The sequence below is a fragment of the Phalacrocorax aristotelis genome, chromosome 3 (genome assembly GCF_949628215.1).
Source record: "Phalacrocorax aristotelis chromosome 3, bGulAri2.1, whole genome shotgun sequence".
Lineage (NCBI taxonomy): Eukaryota > Metazoa > Chordata > Aves > Suliformes > Phalacrocoracidae > Phalacrocorax > Phalacrocorax aristotelis.
The window spans coordinates 112538427-112562101 of NC_134278.1; the positions used below are offsets into that span (position 1 = coordinate 112538427).

The following is a 23675-nucleotide window of genomic DNA, read 5'->3' on the forward strand; positions in this document are numbered from 1 at the left end:
GAAGGGGCTTTACTGGAGTCCCAGGGCTCAAGTGAATGAGCCTGTGTCACAAACAGTCATATATGTGGTAGCGCAGGCAGCATTGGCCTCTGCTGGGGAAGCCACCTCCCTGGAGGTAAACTCCCTCCATCTGCCAGAGGAATACTGGGAATGGTGCCCTCTAGCCTGCATAGATTCTTGATTCAAGCAGAGAATGAGGGGTTGCCTGTGGTCAGTTTTCTTTGTCTTGTCTGCTTCTCATGCACACATCCTCCACTGCATGAAACCACCCCATTGGTGTTTCAGTGTTTTTGGACAATACAACTCTTAAGTGAAGTCTGTTGGGAAAGATTTGTTCTGCCTTAGATGTGAGATTCCCTTCTCTTTCGTAAGTTCCCAGATAGTTCTTAATATAGTTACTTTTGAACATATGATAGCAGGTCAATTTCTCCTCTGTAAGCAAAGAGCAAGAGGAACTTTGTTTTAAGAGGGTGGTTTTTTAGTTGTCTGTATTTCAGGGCTTTAGACTCTAAGGGTGACTGGCCCTTTTAGGACCTGGTCAATTCTGGCTACAGCTAGTTGTCATTACTCCATTGACAAGCAGCAGTGTGAAGAGAAAGACAAATGCTTTTTTTTGTCTCTAGCTTTTTATTATATCTGCTAGTTTGTCTTTAGTGTTAAATCTCCCTCAAAGTTACAAGCTTTACACTGTTCTTCTTAAATACTATCTGATTATTCAACAAAAATACATCTCCCTTACTGGAGATTGATGCAAAGATCAAGCACATGGGGAAGTTTGTCCATGTTTCCATCTGGCACAGTGGGTGCCCTTCCTTAGCCGGACAGAAGGCATGTCTGGTGTCAGAGCTGGAGGTCCCAGGTGTAAGACTGAGATACTCATGAACAGGAGGCTGCTGTCTGCAATTCAGACCTCATGCATTTCCTGAAGACTGGAGGTTGGATGGGCACCCGTTTTTTGTTTTCTGGCTTGTTTTGTGCCATGGCTTGTAAACATTCACACATATATGTGAATTGGAGATTTTATTATCTTTAATTTTGCACATTAAGGTACAGAGAGTACTGAGCACAGTCCTGGGAAACCTATTTTAGTTGACTCAGTTTGAACAGGGACTTGGACTAGGTGATACAAAGAAGTGTCTTCTAATCTAAACAGTTCTGTGATTCGTATGCTGTGAATAAAGCCATGACCTAGTGGGATCTTTGACATGGAGATTGAATTTTCTGTTATCTCAGTGCCACAGTTCTGAATTTGTGAGGCAAACAAGGCTGTGCTTCCTCAGACAAAAAGTAAATCTGTGGCTAATATAAGGCAGGGACTGTGCAAGGGAGGCTGGAGGCCTGAATGCAGTACTGCTGTGTTTAATGGAATTATTTTGAAGAGTGGACACTGTTACTGTTAAAGCCTCAGAAGAGTCAAGGGAGAGAGTATTTATCTCCAACTAGTAAGAGCATTAGTCTTTGATTTTCTGTATCTTTACAGTTTCTAGAAATTCTTGTTATCCATATACACAGATAGTCCTTTTTTCAAATTTCCATTAATCTTTGCCTGTGTGGTATATTATGGCAAGGAGTTTCATGTGGAAAATTTGAACTCTGCAAGATTAAGGTTTAGTCTGCTATGAATGATGGTGCTCTGTTAGGGAACAAGGGAGCTAGGTTCTCATACATAGGAGCTTGGGAGACTTCAGTTCCCACAACAGGATATAATTTGTGGAAGGACTTACTAATAAAAAGAGAATGTAACAATACTAAAATAGAAGACCTTGCTAAATGGCAAATAGGGGGAAAACAATGTCTCTGAAAGATGTGAAGACCAAGCAGGAGGGTATATGCGAGTATGTAACCCACACAAATTCAGAGATGAAAGGACTTCTGAAAGACAGCGAAGGTCATGGGATATCAGAGGCAATGTAACTTCTGAGTCCTATAATCTGTTTAATTCATTGATGCATAAAATGCACAACTGCTGGATTTTAAAGCTTTTTTTATGGTTAGCTTGTGATGTATGTTATGAAATATTCTAATTTCTGAGGGTATTATCTAGAACAAGGATATAATAAAGCAGTGCGAGTAATGGGAGAAACCAAGCCTGAATGGTGGGAGAAATGTGCTACTGGTGTGTTTTTCCAGAAGAAAAGATGGGTGTCAGGAGGAGTGGCTCAATAGGTGTCTAATTGCCTTATTTCTGAAAAACACTTGATATGTTGCTCATAAAAATAATAGTTAATTCTAGAAGAGTGGATGCTTACTTTTCCATGGCTGTCATCAGAAGCATCATTAGCAAGACTGAGAGACCCATTTTTTCATAAAGCCTTTTGTATTGTCCTACCAGTTTAATTTCTTTGTAGATTTGGTCCCATAGTATATCCCAGACTCCGTATCCTCTTGTTTGAAAGAGGTTTCTCTTCGCTTGCAGGTGCTCTGAACAAAGCCTCTAGAGAAGTGTTCAAGGCAACTCACAGGGGATTAGTCTTGGACTCCCTGTGGGACTGGGGAGGGCTCAGGGGAGGAGTTATCCATACGAGACAAGAGGCTAGCAAAATTGTACTTCTATGGGGAGGAGTGAATATCCTGGAAGCCCAGGACCAGCAGACACAAAGACCTTCAAAATGTCAATCATTGACTCAAATCCAACCCCTATTTTAATCATTTCAAGCCAGTGACACTGCAGTAGCTCTTTGACCTGCCTGTGCTATGTGTCATTGCCTCTTTTTTGGAAGCAGTGCCATGTCATGTATTGACACTTACACAGTACAAAAACTGGAGTTGATAGGTTTCCCTTACAGCTGTTAAACCTTGCTGAAAGCCCTGCCATGTCCAAAGAAAGGGTTTTTAATGTGGGAATGAGCTGCAAACTAAGGTCAGTACCTCTCAAGTTAGTTAGAATTGGAGCCTTAGCTTTTGTAACAAAGACAGGACCATTGTCTGTACAGTAGCAAGCACAATGGCATCTCAGTGTCAGCTGTCCCCTCTATGAACTAGCATGGCACAAACAAGGTATTATACCTGTTCTGGGGACAACTAGAAGTCTGTTAATTTGGCAGTGTTCCTCAGTGCCAGCTGCCTTTATTAAATGACTCATGCATGTGAATGCATACAAGCAAACTGTAGTTGTGGTGGAAAAACAACCCCCTATGATTACTTCAAGGATATCAGAAATGGGGATAAATCTGTTTCACTTTCCCCATTCATCATTTGACAGTTGGGAAAGTAATTTGAAGACTAGCAAGGAAGGAAAATTTTGAGTTCTTTAAAGGGCAATGTAAATGTAGAAGGGCAAAAGGAAGCTTTAGAAAGTAGAGAAGAAAGGTGGCAACAGGCTTTTGGGGGAGGAACACCGCCCCCCCCCCCCCCCCCCCCGGAAGACAGTCGCAAAATAAGTGGGTTGACTTAATAGCTGTCAGAGTCAGAATTTCTCCATTATTCCTGTTACGTCTCTGTATCAGCTGTATGTGCCTTCATGGGCACCTAGTTAAGTGTAGTTGTTCTTTTGGGCCTCTGGGAGGCTGAAACACTCCAAGGACGATGCTTCCCTAGGAACAGTGGTGGAGGCTAAATGGGTCCATATCAGTGTAATGGTTGCATGCTGCCTCGCCTTCTATAAATGGAACATTAGACACCTAAAATGGAAACACAGCATGTAGCCTTTTGAAACCTATTGCCACCTGATACTGTTGTGGGCAAGTAACTTGTGAGACTTGGCCAAGAATGATGGGAATGCTTATTGTTGTTCTGGATTAAAAATGTGTAAGGAATACTAAAACTCATCTTACAGAGATGATGTTACTCCAGAACTATCTATTGTAAAGGTTTTTTGTTTTGGTCTGGTTTTAAGCATTCCATTTGGTTTTGGCCATCATCAGAGAGACATACTGAGCTGCATAGCTCAGAGGTTTGATCTAATAACTTCGAGGTATGCTTTATGCAGCAGAACAAAAGTCACTTTTGGAACAAGGTAGCTGGGTTTCCTCTAAGTAGGAAACTCAGCAGCAGTGGGATCTGTGACCTACAAAAGCTTGGGTTCAGATCTCTCAACCCTTCTCAAGAGGCAACTACCAAGTTTGTTCAGTGTTAGAACATGCTTTGTAAGTGAGTATTTGGGTATACAAGTGGTTTGGTCAAGTCCACTGGCTGACCCAGAGCAAATGTTCCTGAATATTCCTGATAGGCAAAATATGTGAAATGTCATTACTCTTGGAGCATTTAAGGGTGTTCAGTGGTCCTGTAAGACTCTGTTGGCAGGGACAGCATTATGTTATTGTTTGCATTTCTGTGAAATCCTGTTTCTTTTATTTCTGTTACATTCTTCAGAGTTGTCCTGTTGAAGAACAAGATGTGTCTGTTCTTTGGTGGCTTGTGTGTGTGCCTTCAAGGGGGAAGTGAGGGTACATACATAGGGCAGCTAAAGTTAACATGCCACTTCCATTTGTGGGTGCCTTGCAAGATGATAGTGCTGTTGACAGGATGTGTCTTTATTTCAGCAGTGGGTTTTGGAGATTCAGTTGTCCACGTGATGTGGATGTGGTAGGCCATGATGGTTATAAGCTGCGTGTCTGGGGAGCTAAGGGCAGGGTATGTTCGTTGTGCTTGGGAAAGAGTTAGTGGTGCAGTAAGGTGGAAATAGTGGTAGGCTGTGTGTTTTGTCTTGCTACAAGTCAGAGGATATGATGGGAGTTTGAGGCTGGGAGATGAGGATGTGTATACAAGGAGGTGCCATGGCCAGGTATGTGGTTAGTTGGGGGTGGATGCCTGCTGTATATGGGAGTGGGAGGGAAGTGGCTTGGGCAGCAGCAGGGCAATGTTCAGTGTTCACAATGAAGCCTTTTCTTTGTCCTTGCCCCCTAGATCTCCTACCCCCCAAGTGATGAGGACAGCGATGACTCTGAGGGAGAGAACCAGGAACTTGCTCAGATCGACAGAGGTAAAGAGATGAGATAGGAGTGTCCTGGGATGCTACAGTTGAAGTTTATTTTGCTTTTCACTTGTGTTCTTGGAAGTGCCTCTGTCCCCAGTGTACCATAACCAGATACATTAAGTCAGTCACCTTGAAGTCTTTGGGACCTCACAGGGAGAAGCTGGTGTTATCAGATGCTGCACTTTCACTCTTTTTTAGCAGAGAGAGACACTGTTAACCATGTGTTAAGGCCCCAACGCTGCAGACATGGATCAGAGAAGGTCTGCAATTGGGCCAGAAGCAGAGCTGGGACTAAAAACTTATCCTCTATTCTATGCTTGTGCACCTGCATCATTGATGTTCTAGGTTTCTTCCTCTATCATTTCCAGTTTTGACCATCCCTTTCCTCATTCCCCTGGACTTACTTGTCTGATTAGTTCACTTCTTTCCTCCACTACTGTTGGTATTGGGCAGCCCTATTCTTGGTCTTTCGTAGAAGAGAGACAGGTGTCCTGCTGTTGGTTTTGGACCCCGGTATGAAGTGGCGTAGAGCTGTAGGTGAAAGCTGTAGTTAAATGAATCTCTTCAGTTATGCTAAGTCTCTGCCATTTGTGTATGCCCTGTGTTTTACTGTAATTTAGACAAATCCAAATGGATTCTTTTGCAAAAGCAGAAGTTAAATTCCTGACCCACAGGACATGTCCTGTCAAAACTCAAATCCCTGCTCCACATGCTTAACATGGAAAGAGCTCGGCAGAACAGGTAGTGTTCCCAGCTTTTGGCTGCAGGCAGGCTTTATTGCATGTCAAGCCTTGTAATAGAAAGAGGACTTTTACCTCCAGAAACCAGATGTCTATTTTTGAGCCACAGCAGTGCTGCTTAGAGTAATCTAACTTACCTCCTCTGCCTTGAGAACTGGCCACTAGAATTTAACATTTCTAGCTAGAGGTAAGTGCCTGACAACACACTTGCAAGATCATGTCTCCTCTACCCTCAGAGGAAAAGGTGGATGGCAGGTCTGTGTTCTTGCTCTGCAGCTAGACTTCCAGGTGACAGTTTGCAAGGGGTTGTCTAGCAGTCTGGTCTAAACAAAGTTCTGGAAACTTCCAAAGCATTCATCTGGGGGGAGGGGCAGTGTTTATTCTGGGAAGAAACATGCAGAAAACAGCTTAGAAGTTTACTTTGGAGGAGGTAAAAAAAGGTCAGGAGTAGGCAGGCATAGTTTATTAGGGCATAGGATGCAGATCTGCTTTGCCACTCCTCTATCTCCTCCTCCCACCAGAGAGAAGACGGAACTGTACCCTGACCCCTCTGGCCACCAACCAGCTCCAGAACCAGGAGAACCAATGCTGCAAGGTTCGGGCCCTCTTCCATGCCAGCCTTGACCGCCACAGCTCGGAAGAAGAGCTGGAGCGCATCAACCGAGAGTTTGCCGCTGAGAAGCGAAAGTGGTCCCAGGTCAGCAGGCTTGCCTGCTGCAGTGACAGCAACAACACCTCCTCCAGTGACGAAGAAGTGAAGAACTTGTGCGCTATGTCCTTCCGCCCTGTGGCAGAGCAGGCTGATGGCCTGCATGCCAGCCCAAGCCCTGTGCTGTTCAGTGCCTCCCCTCCCAAGAGACTCCAGCCCCTGGTGCGGAGCCCAGCCTCCAGACCTCTAATCTTCACGAGTGTTGGGACGGGCCTTGAGCAAGTCATGCCTTGTAAGAGACATCGACAAGGATATGGGGATAAGGTCAGCAGGCCCAGCCTTGACCTGGAAAAAATGCAGCAGGTAAGGCAGAACTTTGTATGAGGAAAACAGCATCACTTGAGGAATGGTGTTGGAAGCAAAGATGGAAAAGGGTTATTGAGGCAGGGTTCAGTAAAGTCAGTGTTGTTTCTTGTGATCATGTGTGCAGAGGCAAAATTGGTACTTCTGCTGTCTGTCTAGGATAAACTAGGCCTAAGTGTAGATACCTCTCTTGAGAGGTAAAGTCGCTGCTACTGGAGTAGCTTTTGCTACAGTTGGGCTATTCTCTTGCTACGCCTATTAGGAAGGCAGCACCCATGCTGTTCATGTCATTGTGTGATACAGGAACAAAATGACTGGAATTAACTTTTGTCAAGTTACCCCTGCTGCCATGAGCTGACCCATACCATTTACTCCAAAATAAATTAAGTGCTTAAGGGTATGTAAAGAAATACCTTTGTGATGACAGTGGTTGTAGACTTGATAATAGGTATTTCCACACTAGCTGACCTCCTTGGACCAGGTGTCTTTATGCCTCCTAGGAGTTTTACAGCAATGTAAAACAGTGCTTTTTATCTTCTTAACACTGCACAAATGCAGACTGCTTACTGTTTGCTCTAGATGCAGTTACTCTTGATTTTGTAGGATTTTTGTAGGGTCCTGGGATTGAGGTCTCTAAATCCTGGGAGTTTGCCTCATCTCGACAGAGGTTGGGACGCGGGGCGTGCCTGGTACTGGTGGGGTGGGCTGCCCTGTGCAGTGCCCATCCGGTGCTGCTCTTTCAGAAGGCATTGCTGTAGAGTCAGTATTTCAGCTCACTCTTCATTATTTGTTTTTCTTCTTGCACTGGTGTAGTGTCAGTTTGAAAGACTATCTGCAGACATGTGCTGACCCTGGTAAATTGCAGTAAGTTAAAGACAGTTATTTTCAGTTCTGAATTTCCTCTCATTAGGGAATAATTTCAGTGCCTCTGGCTGGTTGGATGTACTAGCTTTAACCTCACTAACAACCACCCCCTTTAAGCCTACAAGATGGACCGACTAAAAGAAAGGACTATATTTATTTTCCAAGATCTATAAAAGTGAGACCCCTCCATTTCCCCATTACATTGCTGTTTGTTCTCAGTCCTGCTGGCAGCATATGTCCCATGAATACATAATGCAGAGACTTGTGGTTTCAGTACAGTTTTCCTCACCCCCTCTTTACCCTTCTCACCAAGTTTCTGTTCACAGAACATTCAAAAAGCCCTGTCTTGCATTTCAGATCACCTAAATCTTCCACTGGTACTGACAGACTGTAATTAGTCTCACATCCTAACAAGGGGAGGGAAAAAAAGCTGGTAAGCCTGTGCCCAGCCTTTTTTTCCAGAGTGCATGTCACTAAATGGAGAAATTTTCCTTTTGGCCTAGATGCTTTTTCCTATTTGGATCCCAGGCATAGTGTCTACCTGCTCTGGCTTAAGTTCCCTTCAGCAGTGTGGTTGGGACTATGTTCATGAAGGTTAGAGGCTAATCTAAATAACCTTTCCAAACTGTTGTGTTTTTTTCTGGGAAACCTTGTGAGAATGTTTTGCTTTCTGGTCTGTCTGCTTTTTACAATTCTGCATTAATTTTGGCAAAGATTTTTGCAAAAAAAAGTTGAAATCTGGAGTGGAGGTAAGAATGTATTTTTTAAATAACACTTTTAGTGTATATGTCATCAACATTTCTAGGTTGTGGATTCCCTGTTATAAAGAAAGGATATTCATCTAGTGGTTTTAATTTAAAAGTGTACTTTGTGGGGTGGGAAACCTGCAGCCTGAATATTGTAACACTGTTTGGTCTTTTGTATTATTTTTATAGCTTTAATTGGTTAATTTTCAACCAGTAGCATCTTGAAGCTTTATGATGACTTCTTGCTTGATCGAGGAAGTCTTGTTCACTGCATGGCTTTGCTTGCTACCTGTACTTGTTTTGTGCTACAAAAATAATGACAGAAATAACAATAGTGTTGTAGATCCAGTTGTCTGATGGGAATCCAAATGCCAGCAGCTTAGCTAAAATCAGCAATCTCATTTTTTTACAACAGTAATCCAAAATGTGGGTTTTGTTTTGAGCTCTGTCAAAAAATCCTTGTGTGAAGCTGGGCAAGTCTCATTCAGTACCTCCACTCCTCACCTATAAAATGAGACCAGGATGTTTCTTGATTTGTTTTCATTCTCCAACAAAAATGCCTCTTATTAACTGTCTGGGCAGCACTTAGCATCATGTAGTTTTTAGTCAGGTAAACAATGCAAATGAGGAGTAATATTAAACTGGCTACTCTAAGGTTTCATCTGGGCTCTGAACATCAAGTTATTCTTGCTTCGCGATTCTTATCCTTACTATCATGTTCTTGTCCGTGAGAATACAGCTGAAAAGCTTGATCAGATGGAAGCTTTTCTGAGCAGCAGATGTGGTTTTCACTCTTGTCCCTGAGCCTTACTTCCCATTCCTATGTCTCTATGAAGCTGACAGATGACAAAGAATATCAGGCAAGATTAATTTGTGCCAGAAGCAAATGTGTTCTGAGACAAGAAGATACTTTTGGGTGTATGATGTGGTATGGGTTACTCAAGGGTGGGTGAAAAGTTGCTAAGTGCTTTGTGTTTGCATCATATCCAGTTTATGTTGGATGGTGATGGCAAATTGGTCCAGAGTTGTGGTGTGGGGTGGCTTAAGTTATTCTGAGGGTTGAAGGGTGGCTTAAGTTATTCTGAGGGTTGAAGGGTGGCTTAAGTTATTCTGAGGGTTGAAGGGTGGCTTAAGTTATTCTGAGGGTTGAAGGGTGGCTTAAGTTATTCTGAGGGTTGAACAGACAAGGTAGCTTTTGCAGGAAGGCCATGGATTAGTGGCATGTGGTATCTAAATGCCTTCCCGTGTTCCAGTGATTTGGTGCCTTTTGATAAGGAAGGGGAGCAGATCTGGGAGAGGCAAGTGGGTTGGGGGAAGCCTGAGTGCTTTTAAGGGGTTAGAGAATTGCTGTGCTCCTAGCTCCATGGCCTGTGGATAAATGGAAATCTCTGTTATCTGGGCTTTTCAGTTCAGCCTCCCTCAGCAAGGAAAGGCTGCACAGGAGCAGGTTTAAAAAGTCACGTTCTAGTTAGGTGCCAGACCATGCCTTTCCAGCTTCATGGGACAGTGTGATTCTGCCCTTTTGTTCCCCAGCCATGAGTTAGGACAGTTAGTGGGTGTATTTCCCACCCTGGCTGGCTGGTCAGCTGGCTACCCAGCCTCTTCCCTATTGAAGCTGAGCAAGGGGAATTCAATACGTGCTTTTCACTCCTCCAAAGGACTAGAAAATTAGCTCAGAAGACTTCTTCCTTTCTTTCCCCTAATTGGGCAGAAACACCCTGGCTCGTGCAGACACCTGTGTTGCTGCAGTGAATGCCCTCTCCCAGCCGCCCCTTGATCATGGTCCTTGGACAAAAACCTCATTACACGCAGGCCCTGCTGCCAGCCCCTTGCTATTTAATGAAGGCTGTGCATGTCCTAGAAAGACAGGCTGCTGTTGCCCTGCTAACCTCAGCAGGTCTGACTTTTTTGGCAATGCTGAGAGCATGAGGTCAAGGAGAACAGGGGCATCTTTTGGCTTGAGGTGAAGGCATCAGGGGACACAAGGGTTGGCTAAGGGGTAAGGAAGTCAAGCGAGTCACAAAGATTCCTTGGAGCTCCTGAGCTCATTCCCAGGGAATTAGAATAACTGGTCTGGGCACATTGTGAAAACAGATAGGAGGATGGACCCCTTACTTCATCTCGGTACAGTTTAGCGGGACTGGCTAGAGCTCCCTCGAAATCTACTTTTAGCAGCTTGGCAAGTCGGAGTGCAGCATTTGCAGGAAGAGAGATCATAAAAGATCTCTCATGGAAGAGAGCAGCTTTTGGTTGACAGCATGAGAAATCCAAATTACTCTGTTTTATATGTGGGTAGCTGGCTGGTAAGGAAAGCATTGCTTTAAAGTACAAGACACAGTTTGTGTACATGGCTGTATATCCTGTTAGACTACGAAGTCACTATGTAGTTTTCGGCAAGTTGTGAAACCCTTCTGCCATGGTTTGCCTGCATGTATGAGTAGATAATATCAAACTTCCATTGTCTTATGGAGGCTTCATGCACGATTTAAAATGCTTTGAGATCCTCAGATGAAAAAGGCCAGCACAGAAGAGGAAAAAACACATCCTGTGTGAGAGTATTCTGCTGAATAACTGAATACTGGCATTTTGGTTGGATTGGGCCAGGTAGGGTGACTGGCACTGAATGCTTTCTTCAGGCTGATACTGGCTGCATAGATGCTCCAGGACAGTGCTTACCACACGTGACCAAGGACCAGTGTGTGACCCTTGGTATGCTGGGGTCTGGGCTTTGGGCTGCTAATGACTCCAGGGTGAGACTTCCATTTCCTTAGCACAGCTGGGCTTTGCCCTTGCCTGACTCTCCGGGACTTGACAAATAGCTTCCAGACAGAGAACGTGTGAGCTTGTGAGTCTTTTCACCTCTCAGCCTCCCATTTGAACCCAAGCCCTGTCAGTTCCTGAAAATTGTTATCATCTGTTTGCCCGTGTAAGCTTGCCTCTCTGCTGAGGGGGTGCTGGAAAACCCACTGCTGTTGCTGGTGGTAATTTCATCGCTGTCTCTGCCCTGGGCCTTGCTCTCCAGAGTGACTGAGTGGAGTTCAGGGGCCTGTGCTGAGGGTAACAGCTTACACCATTTCTGAAGGGACCCAGTGCCAGAACTTCTCTCCCAGGTGTGAAAAATTGGGCTGTAGCAGTTCTTTGTCCCCGGGTGCAGCAGAGTGCTGCTTGAAGCAATATAAGGAAACTGTTGCAGAAATCAATTGCGCCATTACAGACTGAGAAATCTTGCTTCTGGTAACCTCCTGCAATTTTGCTTTTATTTTTCACCCGCAGAAACATTCTACAACAGCTGTTCTTCCAGCACAGAAGCCCCTGTCTATCTCACCCCTGCCAGCATTTGGCACTGAAGTAGCCAGCAAAAAAATGCTATGCCTGACTGCTGCAAGGCAATCCTAGCATGAGAAAGTCTGGGGTTGAAAAGATTGATTAGATTGTCTGGTCTACTTGCCTGCAAGGATGTGGTTCTGTGGCAGGAGGCTCTGGGACTCTCTGGACATGTACCACATGAGTGGGCAATGGGGCATGGTAGAGGTGTCTCATTCCTTGTGTCTTTGAAGGAGCTGAGGAGATGTTCTCTTCTGGTTTGGTCTCTGTTACAAAGACTCTTTGGCTCAGTGCTACCCAGCTGATGTCTGGCTTGCTGGTTAAGGTATTTGTAGTCTGACAGTGGCAGAGAGAGGGAGGGTGGGAAGGAAGGGTGCCTTTTGAGAACACCTAGGTCTGGGAGAGGTAAGAGAGACAGACCCTCTATAGTGAGGGAAGGCATGAGAAACCCCACCCTGCCCTGAGGAGATGATTATGACACTGCTAGGCAGCAGATATTTGTCTCTTTCTCTGTGTCCCCTAGGTGTTCCCTGAATGGTTATCTAACCCATGCAAAAACATGCTGTAATGGAAGTGCCTGTGTGCTGCCAAGGCTGGATGAATCAGAGAATAAGAGCAGTAACCCATGTGGAACTTGGCCTAGCTGTTTCCTAGAAAGGCTAATGAATTATTTCTTGAAGGAGGCAAGTGAGTTGACTACGTTGTCACTTCACTGGTGGTAAGGCCCACCTGCTGCCGTGGTGCCAGCTTGTAAATGCCAAGGGCAAGGCAGGCAGGTAGGATAACCTAGTCCTATTCCTAAGCTTTCAGCATCAATCAGCATGACAGAAGTTAGAGCATTCTAATGGCTGAGGTTGCAAAGGACCTCTGGAGTCTAGCTTGTCCAACCCCTCTGCTCAAGCAGGACCACCTACAGTCAGTGGCCTAGGACCATGTCCAGATGGCTTTTTAACATCTCTAAGGGTGGAGACCCCGCAACCTTCCTGGGTAACTTGTGCCAGTGCTCAGTCGCCCTCACAGTAGAAGTGTTTCCTGATGTTCAGAGGGAACCTCCTCCTGTGTCTGTTTGTGCCCATTGCCTCTGGTCTGGCACCGGGCACCACTGAAAAGCACCTGGTTCCAGTGCCTTAATCATCTTTGTGGACCTCTGTTGGACATGCTCCAGTAGCTCCATGTGTCTCTTGTACTGGGGATCCCAGAACTGGACATAGTACTCCAGGTGTGGCCTCACCAGTGCAGAGCAGAGAGGAAGGATCACCTCCCTTGACCTACTTGCAACATGCCTCCTAATGCAGCCAAGGATACCATTCACCTTCACAGCAATGGCACGTTGTTGGCTTATGTTCAATCTGGTGTCCACCAGGACCCCCAGATACTTTTCTGCAAAGCTGCTTTCCAGCTGGGTGGCCCCCAGCATGTACTTGTGCAAGGGGTTGTTCCTCCCCAGGTACAGGACTTTGTACTTCCCCTTGAACTTCATGATGATCCTGTCAGCCCATTTCTCCAGCTTGTCAAAGTCTCTTAGATAGTAGCACAACCCTCTGGTGTATCAGCCACTCCTCCTATATTTGTCTCATCAGCAGACTTGCTGGGGGTACACTCTGCCCCATCATCCAGGTCACTAATGAAGATGTTGAATAGGACTGAATCTAGTATTGACCCCTGGGGTACATCACTAATGACTGGCATCCAACTAGACTTTGTGCCATTGATTCCAACTCTCTGAGCTCAGCCATTCACCCAGTTTTTCAGTTCACCTTGCTGTCCACTCATCCAGCGAACACAGAAACAGCTTCTCTATGAGGTTTTATGTTTTCTGTATGTTGTTGAAATACAGAATTAATTCATGTGCAAGTCTGCTCCTAGTTCTGTGTGGCACGTCTGTCCTGCACCATGACATCTGTTGATACTATGTTTGACTTTCAGGTGTCCTGCTAGCGGACTTCCATCCCAATCACACATCTTTCCTTGGACCTCTTACACCATTGTGTCAGCCCTGGCACAGACTGTGTTGGCTTGTACATTTGTGGGGCCAAACGCTTCTGCTCTTCTCCCTTAATCCCTTGATGGGAGCTTGCATGTTGGGTGAATATAGCTATTTGGACTATGATGGGACCTAAGTGCCATCTTGACTGTCTCTAAATGTGAGCCAGTAGCTAGAACATTTGCTGAAAAATCTGAAACTTGGTTCCTTGAAGTGCTGCTTTGGCTCATGAGAGAGTGGAGATAAAGTTGGTCGGGGTGATCTGGAGTGTACCAGAGAGCCTGTTTAAGGAAAAGGAGGGTAAGGGAAGGAAATTAGATTTGGCTAAAGTCTGGGAGAGTATGTGTTGAAAGCAGGGAAGATCTGTGGAATAGGAAGGGGAAGAGGAGGATAAAAATGGGTGGAAACAGGGCTAGAGAGAGTAATTTTCTTGTATTAAGATTCCCAAAGGGACAATAATAGCACCTGGCACTAGTGGCAGTAAATTATGAGTCTGAGGTTAAAGCCAATGGCTTATCACTTAGATTGGCAGGCTTGCTGGCTACCTTCCCAACCCTGCTGTCTGTCTTTTTTCTCTAAGCTCTAAAGCCTTGGTAAGAAGGTATTAAGACTAAAGCGGATTCTTTGGCTGCAGACCAGAGAGAGGAGATCAAATGGGCATATGGGCACCACTGACAAGTGTCCTTGCGATGTGCCTTAGGAAGAAGTCCTGAGTGATGCTGGTGATACTGTGTGAGGCTTGAACTCTTGGTGTGACTGAGGAGTGGGTAGGTAGGCAGGCAGGCCTAGAGGGAGCAAATTTTTTAAAAAAAAAAACAAAAACCCAAAAACCAAAAGGTGTTCCCACCTGGAAGTGGCTGGCAGAATCTCTGCATGTGAATGGACAAGGTTGGGGTCTTGACCTCTTCAGCATTTTTTTCTCAAAGCACCATAGAGAATAATTCCTACTGAACTAGTAGTAGGAAAAGCCCAGTTTCCCATATCTACTGGCAGTGGTTTATGGTGGGCTGCCAGCAGGCCACAAAAACCATCATTCTGCAAAACCTAGAGATCCTAACTGCAGTGACAATGCAACTGGTTAAAATCTGATTTGAAGTTGGGTGAATGGCAGTCACAGAGTGAGTGCTGGGCTGGATACCTGACAGAAGCCATCCTGTGGTATATCCCTGTTCTGTCCCTTGTGCGTTGGCTGTTGCGGGTCCTTTTTTAAGAAGGTTTTCCAAAGGATGTTTTGTTCCTTGTTTTGACACAGTATGGTGCAGAAGGATAATGCTGGCAAGTTCTCTTTCCCACTCCCTGAATTCAACCCAAGTAGCCTCGAGGGCCTGGCAGATTAATAAGTTTTTCTGCAACCTGTTTATACTTTCCAGCAAGACCAGTTAGTAGATGTTGCTTGGAAGTGAAGGCAGAACCTTCTCTACAGTGCTGTCCTCTGGAATAGGGCTGGATTGTCCTAACTGCCCCCAGCCTTGGTGTGTCTGGGCTAGAAGGGCTGCCTGGGTTGGGTCCCAATGTGGTTGTTGAGTTGGCCAGATAAATCTCCCTTCGAACTCCTCCCTCAGCATGTGGCTCATTGTGATACAAATATCACATCGTTGCCTGGGGAGAAAAGGAGTTTGCAGGCAGCTTCACCATATGCTGTCACTACCCATGTTATATTTGGTCTGCGGGTGAATGGATCTCTCTTCAGGCATGAAAAGTTGCATCTTTTGGTTGTGGAAGCAACCCCTGAAAAGCAGAAATTCATACAGTTTACTATTTTAGAGGATCAGTGAGGTGAGCTTGAGGAGACTGGAGAGGGTAAATGGCTTTTTGGAACCAAGGTCGTTATTCCTCATGTAGTCCAGAGTGTGTGGTATTGGTGGCAGTTTTCTGCTTGCTTTTCTGACTTTATTATATAGATTAAGAAACTGAAATGAGTGGAAGAGAGAGGTTAGGCTTTTTCTTTTGCTCCTACCTGCCAGCACCACTAAGTGTTGAATTACCAGCTTAAGCACTTAACACAAGCAATCAGTTTATTAGAAATCAGCACCCACAAGACAAGAGGGACTACTACTGCTTAATAAATGAGATGTTAAGAGACTTGTTCGAAGCACCTCACAATGGTATTAAGGAATGAAAAGCAAGAGCTTGTTTTTCCCTTTATTTTCTTCTGGCATTGCATAACCCCATATCTCTGAAGTAGGACACCTTCCTCATCCAGCATGGCTTGGGACTGTGTTTGAGGGGTGACACAGGTGTGCTTTACACCCTGTGGTCTCCCTGCAGGGCAGTGCCTGTAAGTGAGAAAGGAGGGAAGTGGTAGTGTGGGTTTGGAAACACAAAGGTCATGTGATGGTGCAGATTAACTATTAATGCTGGGCTTTCATGCTCCAGTTTTAACCACCACAGACTGAAAGCAAGCAACTTGTCCCAGAGCTCATCTGAGACTTAAAAATGCAGCAGCCATTACTGTTCAATGGGCAGAAGCTGGCTGAGCTTTTAAGGCCAAGCCCGTGACTAGGGTAAACACTCCAGGAAATAGTCTTTGAGACAAGCTTTGGTATGGTGGAATAACCAGTGTGACTGTCAACTCAGCTGTCCTTGATATGGGCTGGGGTTTAGCTCTGATTTTCTGCCTTAGCTCTGAATAGCCTCTCCATTGTTGGCTTACATGAGAACTGCACTGCTGGGCTCTGCTTGCGCTTTCTTTCAGCCTGTTGATGTCAGTGGGAGTTTTGAGCATTAGTCCGCAGCTCATCTCACAGGAGGCACTCAATAGAGGCATCTACTTCTCATGGAAATGGAGCTAAACCAGAGTGGATTCACTTCTAATACTCCCTGCACTTCTCTAGAGCTGTGTTCCTAGATACACACTTGTTGGTTTGCAATTGGTTTTGAGGAGATGATGACCGAAAATTCAGATGAGCCTTCCTTCTCCAACCTAAAAACATAATTACATTTTTTTCTAAATTAAATGTTTCAAAAGCATAGGTGGCTTGGGGGCCACAGGTAAATTGAAGAAAAGCACAAATGAAGATACTTAAGAGAAACCCTACAGAGTTTGCTGGTTTTCCTCATTGGAAATAATCTTTTCAATCTCCTGTTGGATGTCGCTTGCTCATGCAAAGCAATTTCCATAGGAATGAATTTGCAAAACTGAGGATCCTCTAGAGTGTTAGGAACCTAATGTAAATGAGAAGTCTGTGGTCATGTCTAAGCTAGGGCAAAATATATTTTTAATTCTAAATGTGCATGTGTCTTAAAATCCTGGCATATCCTTTCAAGCTATAATTTCACCTTCATGCATTTGATTATGGAAAAAATTGGTTGAGCAGTTATACAAAAGATGAAACCCTGAATTGCTTTGCAAGTTACTTTGCAGTCTTATCTATGCTGTCAAAAATGAGCATGCTTACAATAAGTCTTTTGCCTACCTAGGGAGTTCCTAAAGTCTCCACATCTTGCGTATCCCTTCAGAGGCTCGTCAGACACTCCTGTAGGCTTTGGTGTGATGGTATGTGGGCATAATGCCATTAAGAAACAAGGACCAGTTTAACAAATAATTTTCCAAATTGCAAAGCTAGTGGATCTCTGCAGTTTCTAGTATAAGTAGAAATATCCTTAAAATGGAGCCAGTCAGATGACTGTTTTTGTTACTGCTGTAAACCCATTTCTTGTTATGTTACAGGCGATGTTGCTTGCAGTTGGGGAAGCCACCATAGGTCAAGGAATGCCCTGAGTTTGTTCGGGAAATCTGTTACTGCTATTGTTTTCTATATGTGCAGGAAAGACAAGCCTCACATAAGAACGTGGTGTACCCGGCTAGGTAAGACTGTATGATGAGTGTACCTTAACACAAGTCTTGAAACAAGCTGTGATGCTTTGTTCAGAGCTCTGATTGAAAGAGCACAGTGAGTTCATGATATGTGTTTTTTCACTGTAGTTCTGAATTTGATGTGCTATCAAATCAAGCTCTTAACTTGTTTTCAACTTAATATAATTTCCTGTCATCCTCTGAATAACATGGCCATCTCTGTTACTTTCTAAGTGTTAAAAGAATGTAATAATGAGCAGTGGAAGTGGTGATCTTGGAAAGTGGTTTTTTTGAGCAGAAAGACTTCTAGTGTGACATCTTTTTAGCACTCTTGTACTTTTCTTTCATCATATACCTAATGTTCTTTTCAAGTATGACTGCTACAAGAAGTGTGAAAGGCATTTTTGATGTGCTAATTCTTTCCATCTGAATTTTGCAGACTCTTTTACTATGGGCAGTTATGCTAAACAGCCTATGGAAAGACCCTAGAGATAAGTGAAATGTAAACCACAGACACTGAAGAAATCAGGTTGCTATCTCATGATGTATGTAGCTGCTGGTGGAGTTAAGAGTAAAAAGCAGCAGTAGCTACTGCTGCAACTGTGTGACTTGCCTATGTTACTTGGTCCACTCTATAAAACTGTACTGAGCTGAGACACTGGTTCATTTGCTTTCCACATGCAACCATCCACATCACTCAAACACCCTCAAAACTATTTATATAAGTGTAGTATAAATTTTTGCTTTTATTATCAACCTGTCTCTGCACAGAGGATCTTAATGAACTTGGCCTTGAGACATTCTTCAGGTCTTTGTACTCTGCTCTTTCTTCTTTTAATGAGATGATCTGAACTTTTGCCCTTCTCCAGTCTGGTAGGTGAATGAGCCACCTCTTGATCCTAGGACGTGACCATTCTGTAAGCATGAGATGGGCCAAAATCCTGAACTGAAAAAAGGAAACAAATTATTTCTGTGTTAAAACTGATGCGTGTATTATGAGCACTGGCATGTGTTATACAGGCTCTGATATGATCTTACAAGCTATTGAGTTAAAGGTTTATTTCTGACTAGTTGGAAAGCGGATCTTGATACAGATAACGGAGTAGCATACGTGAGGTCAGCAGTTCTCCAACTAATTCTATGTGCACAGCTCTAAGGGTTGCTATGGCCTGCTGACACCTGTTTAGAAGGGTTGTGGCCTGCCTCTGGCTCTGAGCTGGCACATCACTGCTCTTGCATAGGGGAAGTTCAAAAAGTTGGCGGGAGTAATGTCCTGTGGTGGCACCCATGGGCAAGTAGAGATGCTGAAGCTCAGTGCATTGCTCAGTCCAGGGAAAAGCACTGTTTGCCAAACTGGTTGTATTTGTTCTCACGTCCAGGAGGCTTCCCTGGACCAGCTTCTGTGCCATCTCGCACCATGCACAACCATGAGGATGTGACAAGGGGGATGAAAAACGGTATCAGAATCACGAGTGCTAACCACCAGTGTTGAAGGGAACCAGATACCCACTTAAGAGGAAGGACAAAGCACCAGGTGGGGGATACTAGCTCTGAAATCCTCACAAGCAATTCACATGGGTACAGGCCTAGGCCAGCCCTTTCAAAGTTGGTAGGTCAAACCCCATCATAAGTTCTGAGCTTCAACCCACAAACACCGCCCCAGGCCCCATGTGCTGTGTAGCATTGTGCCGCGGGGCAGGTGTGGGCAGGCACTGCTGCGTGTGGGCTTGGAAGAACATCCTCCCAGCACAGTGGCTAGTTACATGCTGTGTAAATGGATTAGCTCCCTGGAGTAAGAGGCTTTTATCCTATTAGCTAGCCAGCCACTCAAGCATGTTTCCTAGTCACTAATATGTATGTGAAGTTCAGCGGAGTGGGGGAGCAGGGGGACAAATAGGTGGTAGGGTGGGGAATGTGGGAACAGTTGGGTTATCACAGAATTGTAGGGGTTGGAAGGGACCTCTGGAGATAATCTTGTCCAACCCCCCTGCTTGAGCAGGGGGCACAGGAACATGTCCAGGTGGGTGTTGAATGTCTCCAGGGAAGGAGACTCCACAACATCACTGGGCAGCCTGTTCCACTGCTCTGTCACCCTCACAGGAAAGAAGTTTATTCTCATATTGAGGTGGAACTTCCTGTGTTCCAGTTTGAGCCCATTGCCCCTTGTCCTGTCATTGGGCACTACTGAAAAGAGCCTAGTCCCATCATCCTGACACCCACCCTTTAGATATTTATAGGCAATGATGAGGTCCCCTTCAGCCTTCTCCTCTCCAGGCTAAACAAACCCAAGACTCTCAGTCTTTCCTTGTAAGGGAGATGCTCCAGTCCCTGATTATCTTGGAAGCTCTCTGCTGGACTTGCTCGAGTAGTTCTGTGTCCTTCTTAAACTGGGGGGCCCAAAACTGGACACAGTACTCCAAATGTGGTGTCACCAGGGCAGAGTAGAGGGGGAGGACAACCTCTCTTGATCTGCTGGCCACACTCCTTCTAATGCACCCCAGGATACCATTGGCTGCCTTGGCCACAAGGGCACATTGCTGGCTCATGGTCAACTTGTCCACCAGCACTCCCAGGTCCTTCTCAACAGAGCTGGTTTCCAGTAGTTCAGCCCCCAGCCTGTACTGGTACATGGGGTTGTTCCTCTCAGGTGCAGGACCTTGCACTTGCTCTTGTTGAATTTCATGAGGTTCCCCTTGGCCCAGCTCTCCAGCCTGTCCAGGTCTTGTTGGATGGCAGCACAGCCTTCTGGTGTATCAGCCTCTCCTCCAAGCTTGGTATCATCAGTGAACTTGCTGAGGTTACACTCTATCCCATCATCCAGGTCATCAATGAATATGTTGAACAGGACTGGACCCAGCACAGACCCCTGGGGAACACCACTAGTGACAGGCCTCCATCCAGACTCTGCTCCATTGATCATGACCCTCTGAGTTCTGTTGTTGAGCCAGTTCTCTGTCCACCTCACTGTCCACTCATCCAACCCACACTTCCTTAGCTTGCCTGTGAGGAGGTTATGGGAGACAGTGTTGAATGCCTTACTGAAGTCAAGACAGACAACATCCACTGCTCTCCCTTCGTCGACCCAGCCAGTCAGGCCATCATAGAACACTATCAGGTTGGTCAAGCATGATCTCCCCTTGAATGTCATAATTTCTGTCTGTGGTTATTAATGTTCTACTATTCCCACGTCATGGATGTCTATTTGAAGACAAAAATGATCTTTTTACAGGTCAGAAGATGATTAAAACTAATTTCTAATATAGTACTTGTTTATGTAAAATTATTTTCATGTGCTCATGGAAACAAATGGGATTTCACAAACAGGCACAGTCATGTGAAAGGAGATGATGCTGAAATATGCTGCAGGGCTGTGCAGACATGATATGTACGTGTGTGTCTTGGGAGGAGACGGAGTAGGGCTCTGTGCCCTGTGTTCAGACTCTCGAGCCCATGCAAGCCCCATGGCTCTGGATATTTGTTTGTGTGTGTGTGATGGGCTTGTTTTGGCTTCCCAGAGCTGTTTACGCAGTCTGCATTTGGCATTTTCAAAGTTTCTCCACAGTCCACAAATCCAGGTTCTCATCTGAAGATGTGATCTTGTGTGTTTTCTGCCTAAAGTTGCCTTTGTGAGTGCTCCCAGTGGTACTGGCTGAACCCAAGGCAAGGGTTCCCATGGGGTAACAACCTTTGCACTCAGCTGGAGAGAGGGTGAGAGGTGATTCAGAGTCATCTTTTGAGGTTTCCATTGTGAAGAATAGGTCATGCCTGCTTTCCTGGCCACTGAAAAATCCTTTCCTGATTTAGTGCAATGAGTATTCCCCATGTTGCCCTACATTTGAGAAGCTCCACTAAGACCAACCCTCTGGCTAAGAATCTGCTGATTTCAGGTTCTCCCCAGACAAGCCCACTGATCTCCATTGGGCACATTCTGTGGTGGATTAGATACAGTACAGTTTTTAGACCTCCTGAGAAGTCCCTTGTGCTAACTGTATCTAGGGCAGGTTTTTGGGCTGACAAACAGGCATTCAGGGCCAAGAATTTATACCTTTAACCTTAAACACTTGATATCATCATCTAAAACATTAATGTTAGCTCTAAAAATGTGAAGAAACTGACTTAAAATCTAGACTTGAAACAACTTCGAGCTTTTTTCTTTTGCCTTCCATGCATACAGCTATCATTTCCTCTGCCGGGATGAACCTGTGCAACTGTGTACTCTTTGGGAAATCTGGTATCCCGGATGCCTAGGCTGTTTGCTGTCTGGCTGGTACACATGAGGCCCTGTGGCTTGCACAGAGCCTTTGGGAGTCTCTTGTAGTTTTTTTTTTAATTAGCTGAGAATGGTGTAAAGGTAATCTGGCGCACACTCTGGTAGTGCCTGTGTCCTCTGGGTTTGGAGCAGCCATCAGTGGATTTTCTCCTCTGTGTCCCTGTAACATCACAGCTGACAAGAGTCTGTAGCTTTCACCGATTTTAATGTTTTTTCTTCTTTCCCAGGGTATACAGCTGTGTGACTTTCAGAGCCCTCTGTCTCTCTGCTTAGAGGAAACTCTATTGCTTGACTTGTGCTAACATCTTAACCCCTTCTTGGTGTGCTTAGGGACCACATTTAAACAGCAAATGGTGGAAGCATCTGGGGATGCTTGTTTCAAGCCCCCAGCACTGCCATCTCCCATGTGCTGCAGCAGCAGAGCTGACAGGAACAGGATAAAGCTGCAGGAGGCAGCGTGCCTTCTGCCCTAGCTCTGCCTATGGCAAAAGTCCATGGGGAGAGAGGGCTTTGGAGTCATGTCCAAGCCAAGGCTTCATTTAACAGTTGCAAGCTGGGACTGCAGAAGTGAGACAAACTATAGAGATATCAGATGATATGTTAGACTAGACTGGATGTTCCCTGTGGACAGCTTTGGAGCCAAGGCCAGGAATGAAGGGAGGAAACAGTCACGTTGGCAACCGTGAATTAAAAGCCTTGTAAGCTTTTTCTCAGGAGCTGCTACCATGCCTGCCAGCTGTGAAACTAGACCCCCCTGTCCCTTCACACCCCTCCTCCCTTCCCAGGCTCTAGTGAGCAGGAGGGGCAAGAGCAGCATTTGAACTTTTGTAGCTTTGACATGTGCAGATGAGTGATAGGGAATTAATGAATCCTGCCCCTTCTTTATATTTTTGTTCCTCCACAGGTGCTGGAGTTTTTGGTCAGGTCTGTTTCCTGCGCAAATGGAGCTTTGCATTTTTTCCAGACCTCAAAGAAAACTCAGCAAGAGATTTGGGGCTGGCGAGGAGTGAATAGATGAACCATCTGATGTACCCTGCAGATCAGCAGACTCAGACTCTGCCAGACCAGCAGGGGAAGTGGCTGCTGAGCCAGAGATGCTCCTTACAGAGTGTTCATTTCCTCCATCCCCAAATTCAAATCAAAGGGCTAGTGGTAAAAGTGCCAGGGCAAATCTAGTCTGTTTCATCTGTGCCTAGAGGGTTGGGGCTTCTGTACAGGTCCAGAGCATATCTGGAGACGACAAAGATGACAGAAGAGCAGTAGAAAATCAGTCACCTATAGAGAGGCAGGGAGTCTGCTTAGACCATAACTGTGTAAGTAGGTAGCTGTGTCTGCATTAGCTGTGGCTCTAGTGCGATACCTGGGGAGGACTTCAAAAAGCAGCCTGTAATTTGAATAATTTTGTCTGCTCTCTGAGCCTCCAGAGTAGTGGGAATTCAGATGCTTGCTGGCTCCCACTGTTGTAGCAGGTATCAGCCAGGCACACCAGCCTGGTGCCACTCTGCAGTGATCACCTTCTGGATTGAGATGCAACTGGCTTGTGCTTGTTTAGAGAGCAGTCACTTGTGGGATTGACTTACTCTGTCAGGTAACTCACCTGTAGTTCAGGGCCATTTTGTTTGTTGTAGGCTCCCACCTGTTTCTCTTCAGCAGTGACAGCTGAGCCTCTCCCAGGTGCACACAAAATGAGGTGACTAATGACATGTTAGAGGGGATTTTGGTGACCACAGAACTTTTGTTGTGGTTTTCATGGTCCACCATTGGAGCGTGTGATCCCAGGCAATTCCCTGCAGTATACTTTTTTGTAAGGCCATGTCTGTTTCTTAATTTGAATTTATTCTCAGTGATCACTTAGGAATCGGCATTTCCTCTGCTGCCCTGTTCAGAGGTGCTAAGTGGTCAGTGTTCACATTAAACAGGCTGTGGATTCATGGCTCTTGCTGGCATAGATGCTGCCTGGAAAACTGGGGCTTCCCTGCCTGACAGAGATGGGAGACCTTTTATGACAGTGTTGAGAGACCAAA

The 23675-nt window shown here is 45.3% G+C and overlaps 1 protein-coding gene across 3 annotated transcripts in view; it reads left to right on the top strand.

The window, feature by feature from the left end:
- The window catches only part of LOC142055321 (uncharacterized), a 60689-nt gene that overhangs the window by 14204 nt on the left and 22810 nt on the right, over positions 1–23675 (top strand). For all 3 annotated transcript variants that reach the window (XM_075089121.1, XM_075089122.1, XM_075089119.1), the window contains exons 2-3: positions 4846–4921; positions 6177–6667. In XM_075089121.1, coding sequence (XP_074945222.1) covers positions 4846–4921; positions 6177–6667 — 567 coding nt within the window. The remainder of the gene's footprint in view (positions 1–4845; positions 4922–6176; positions 6668–23675) is intronic.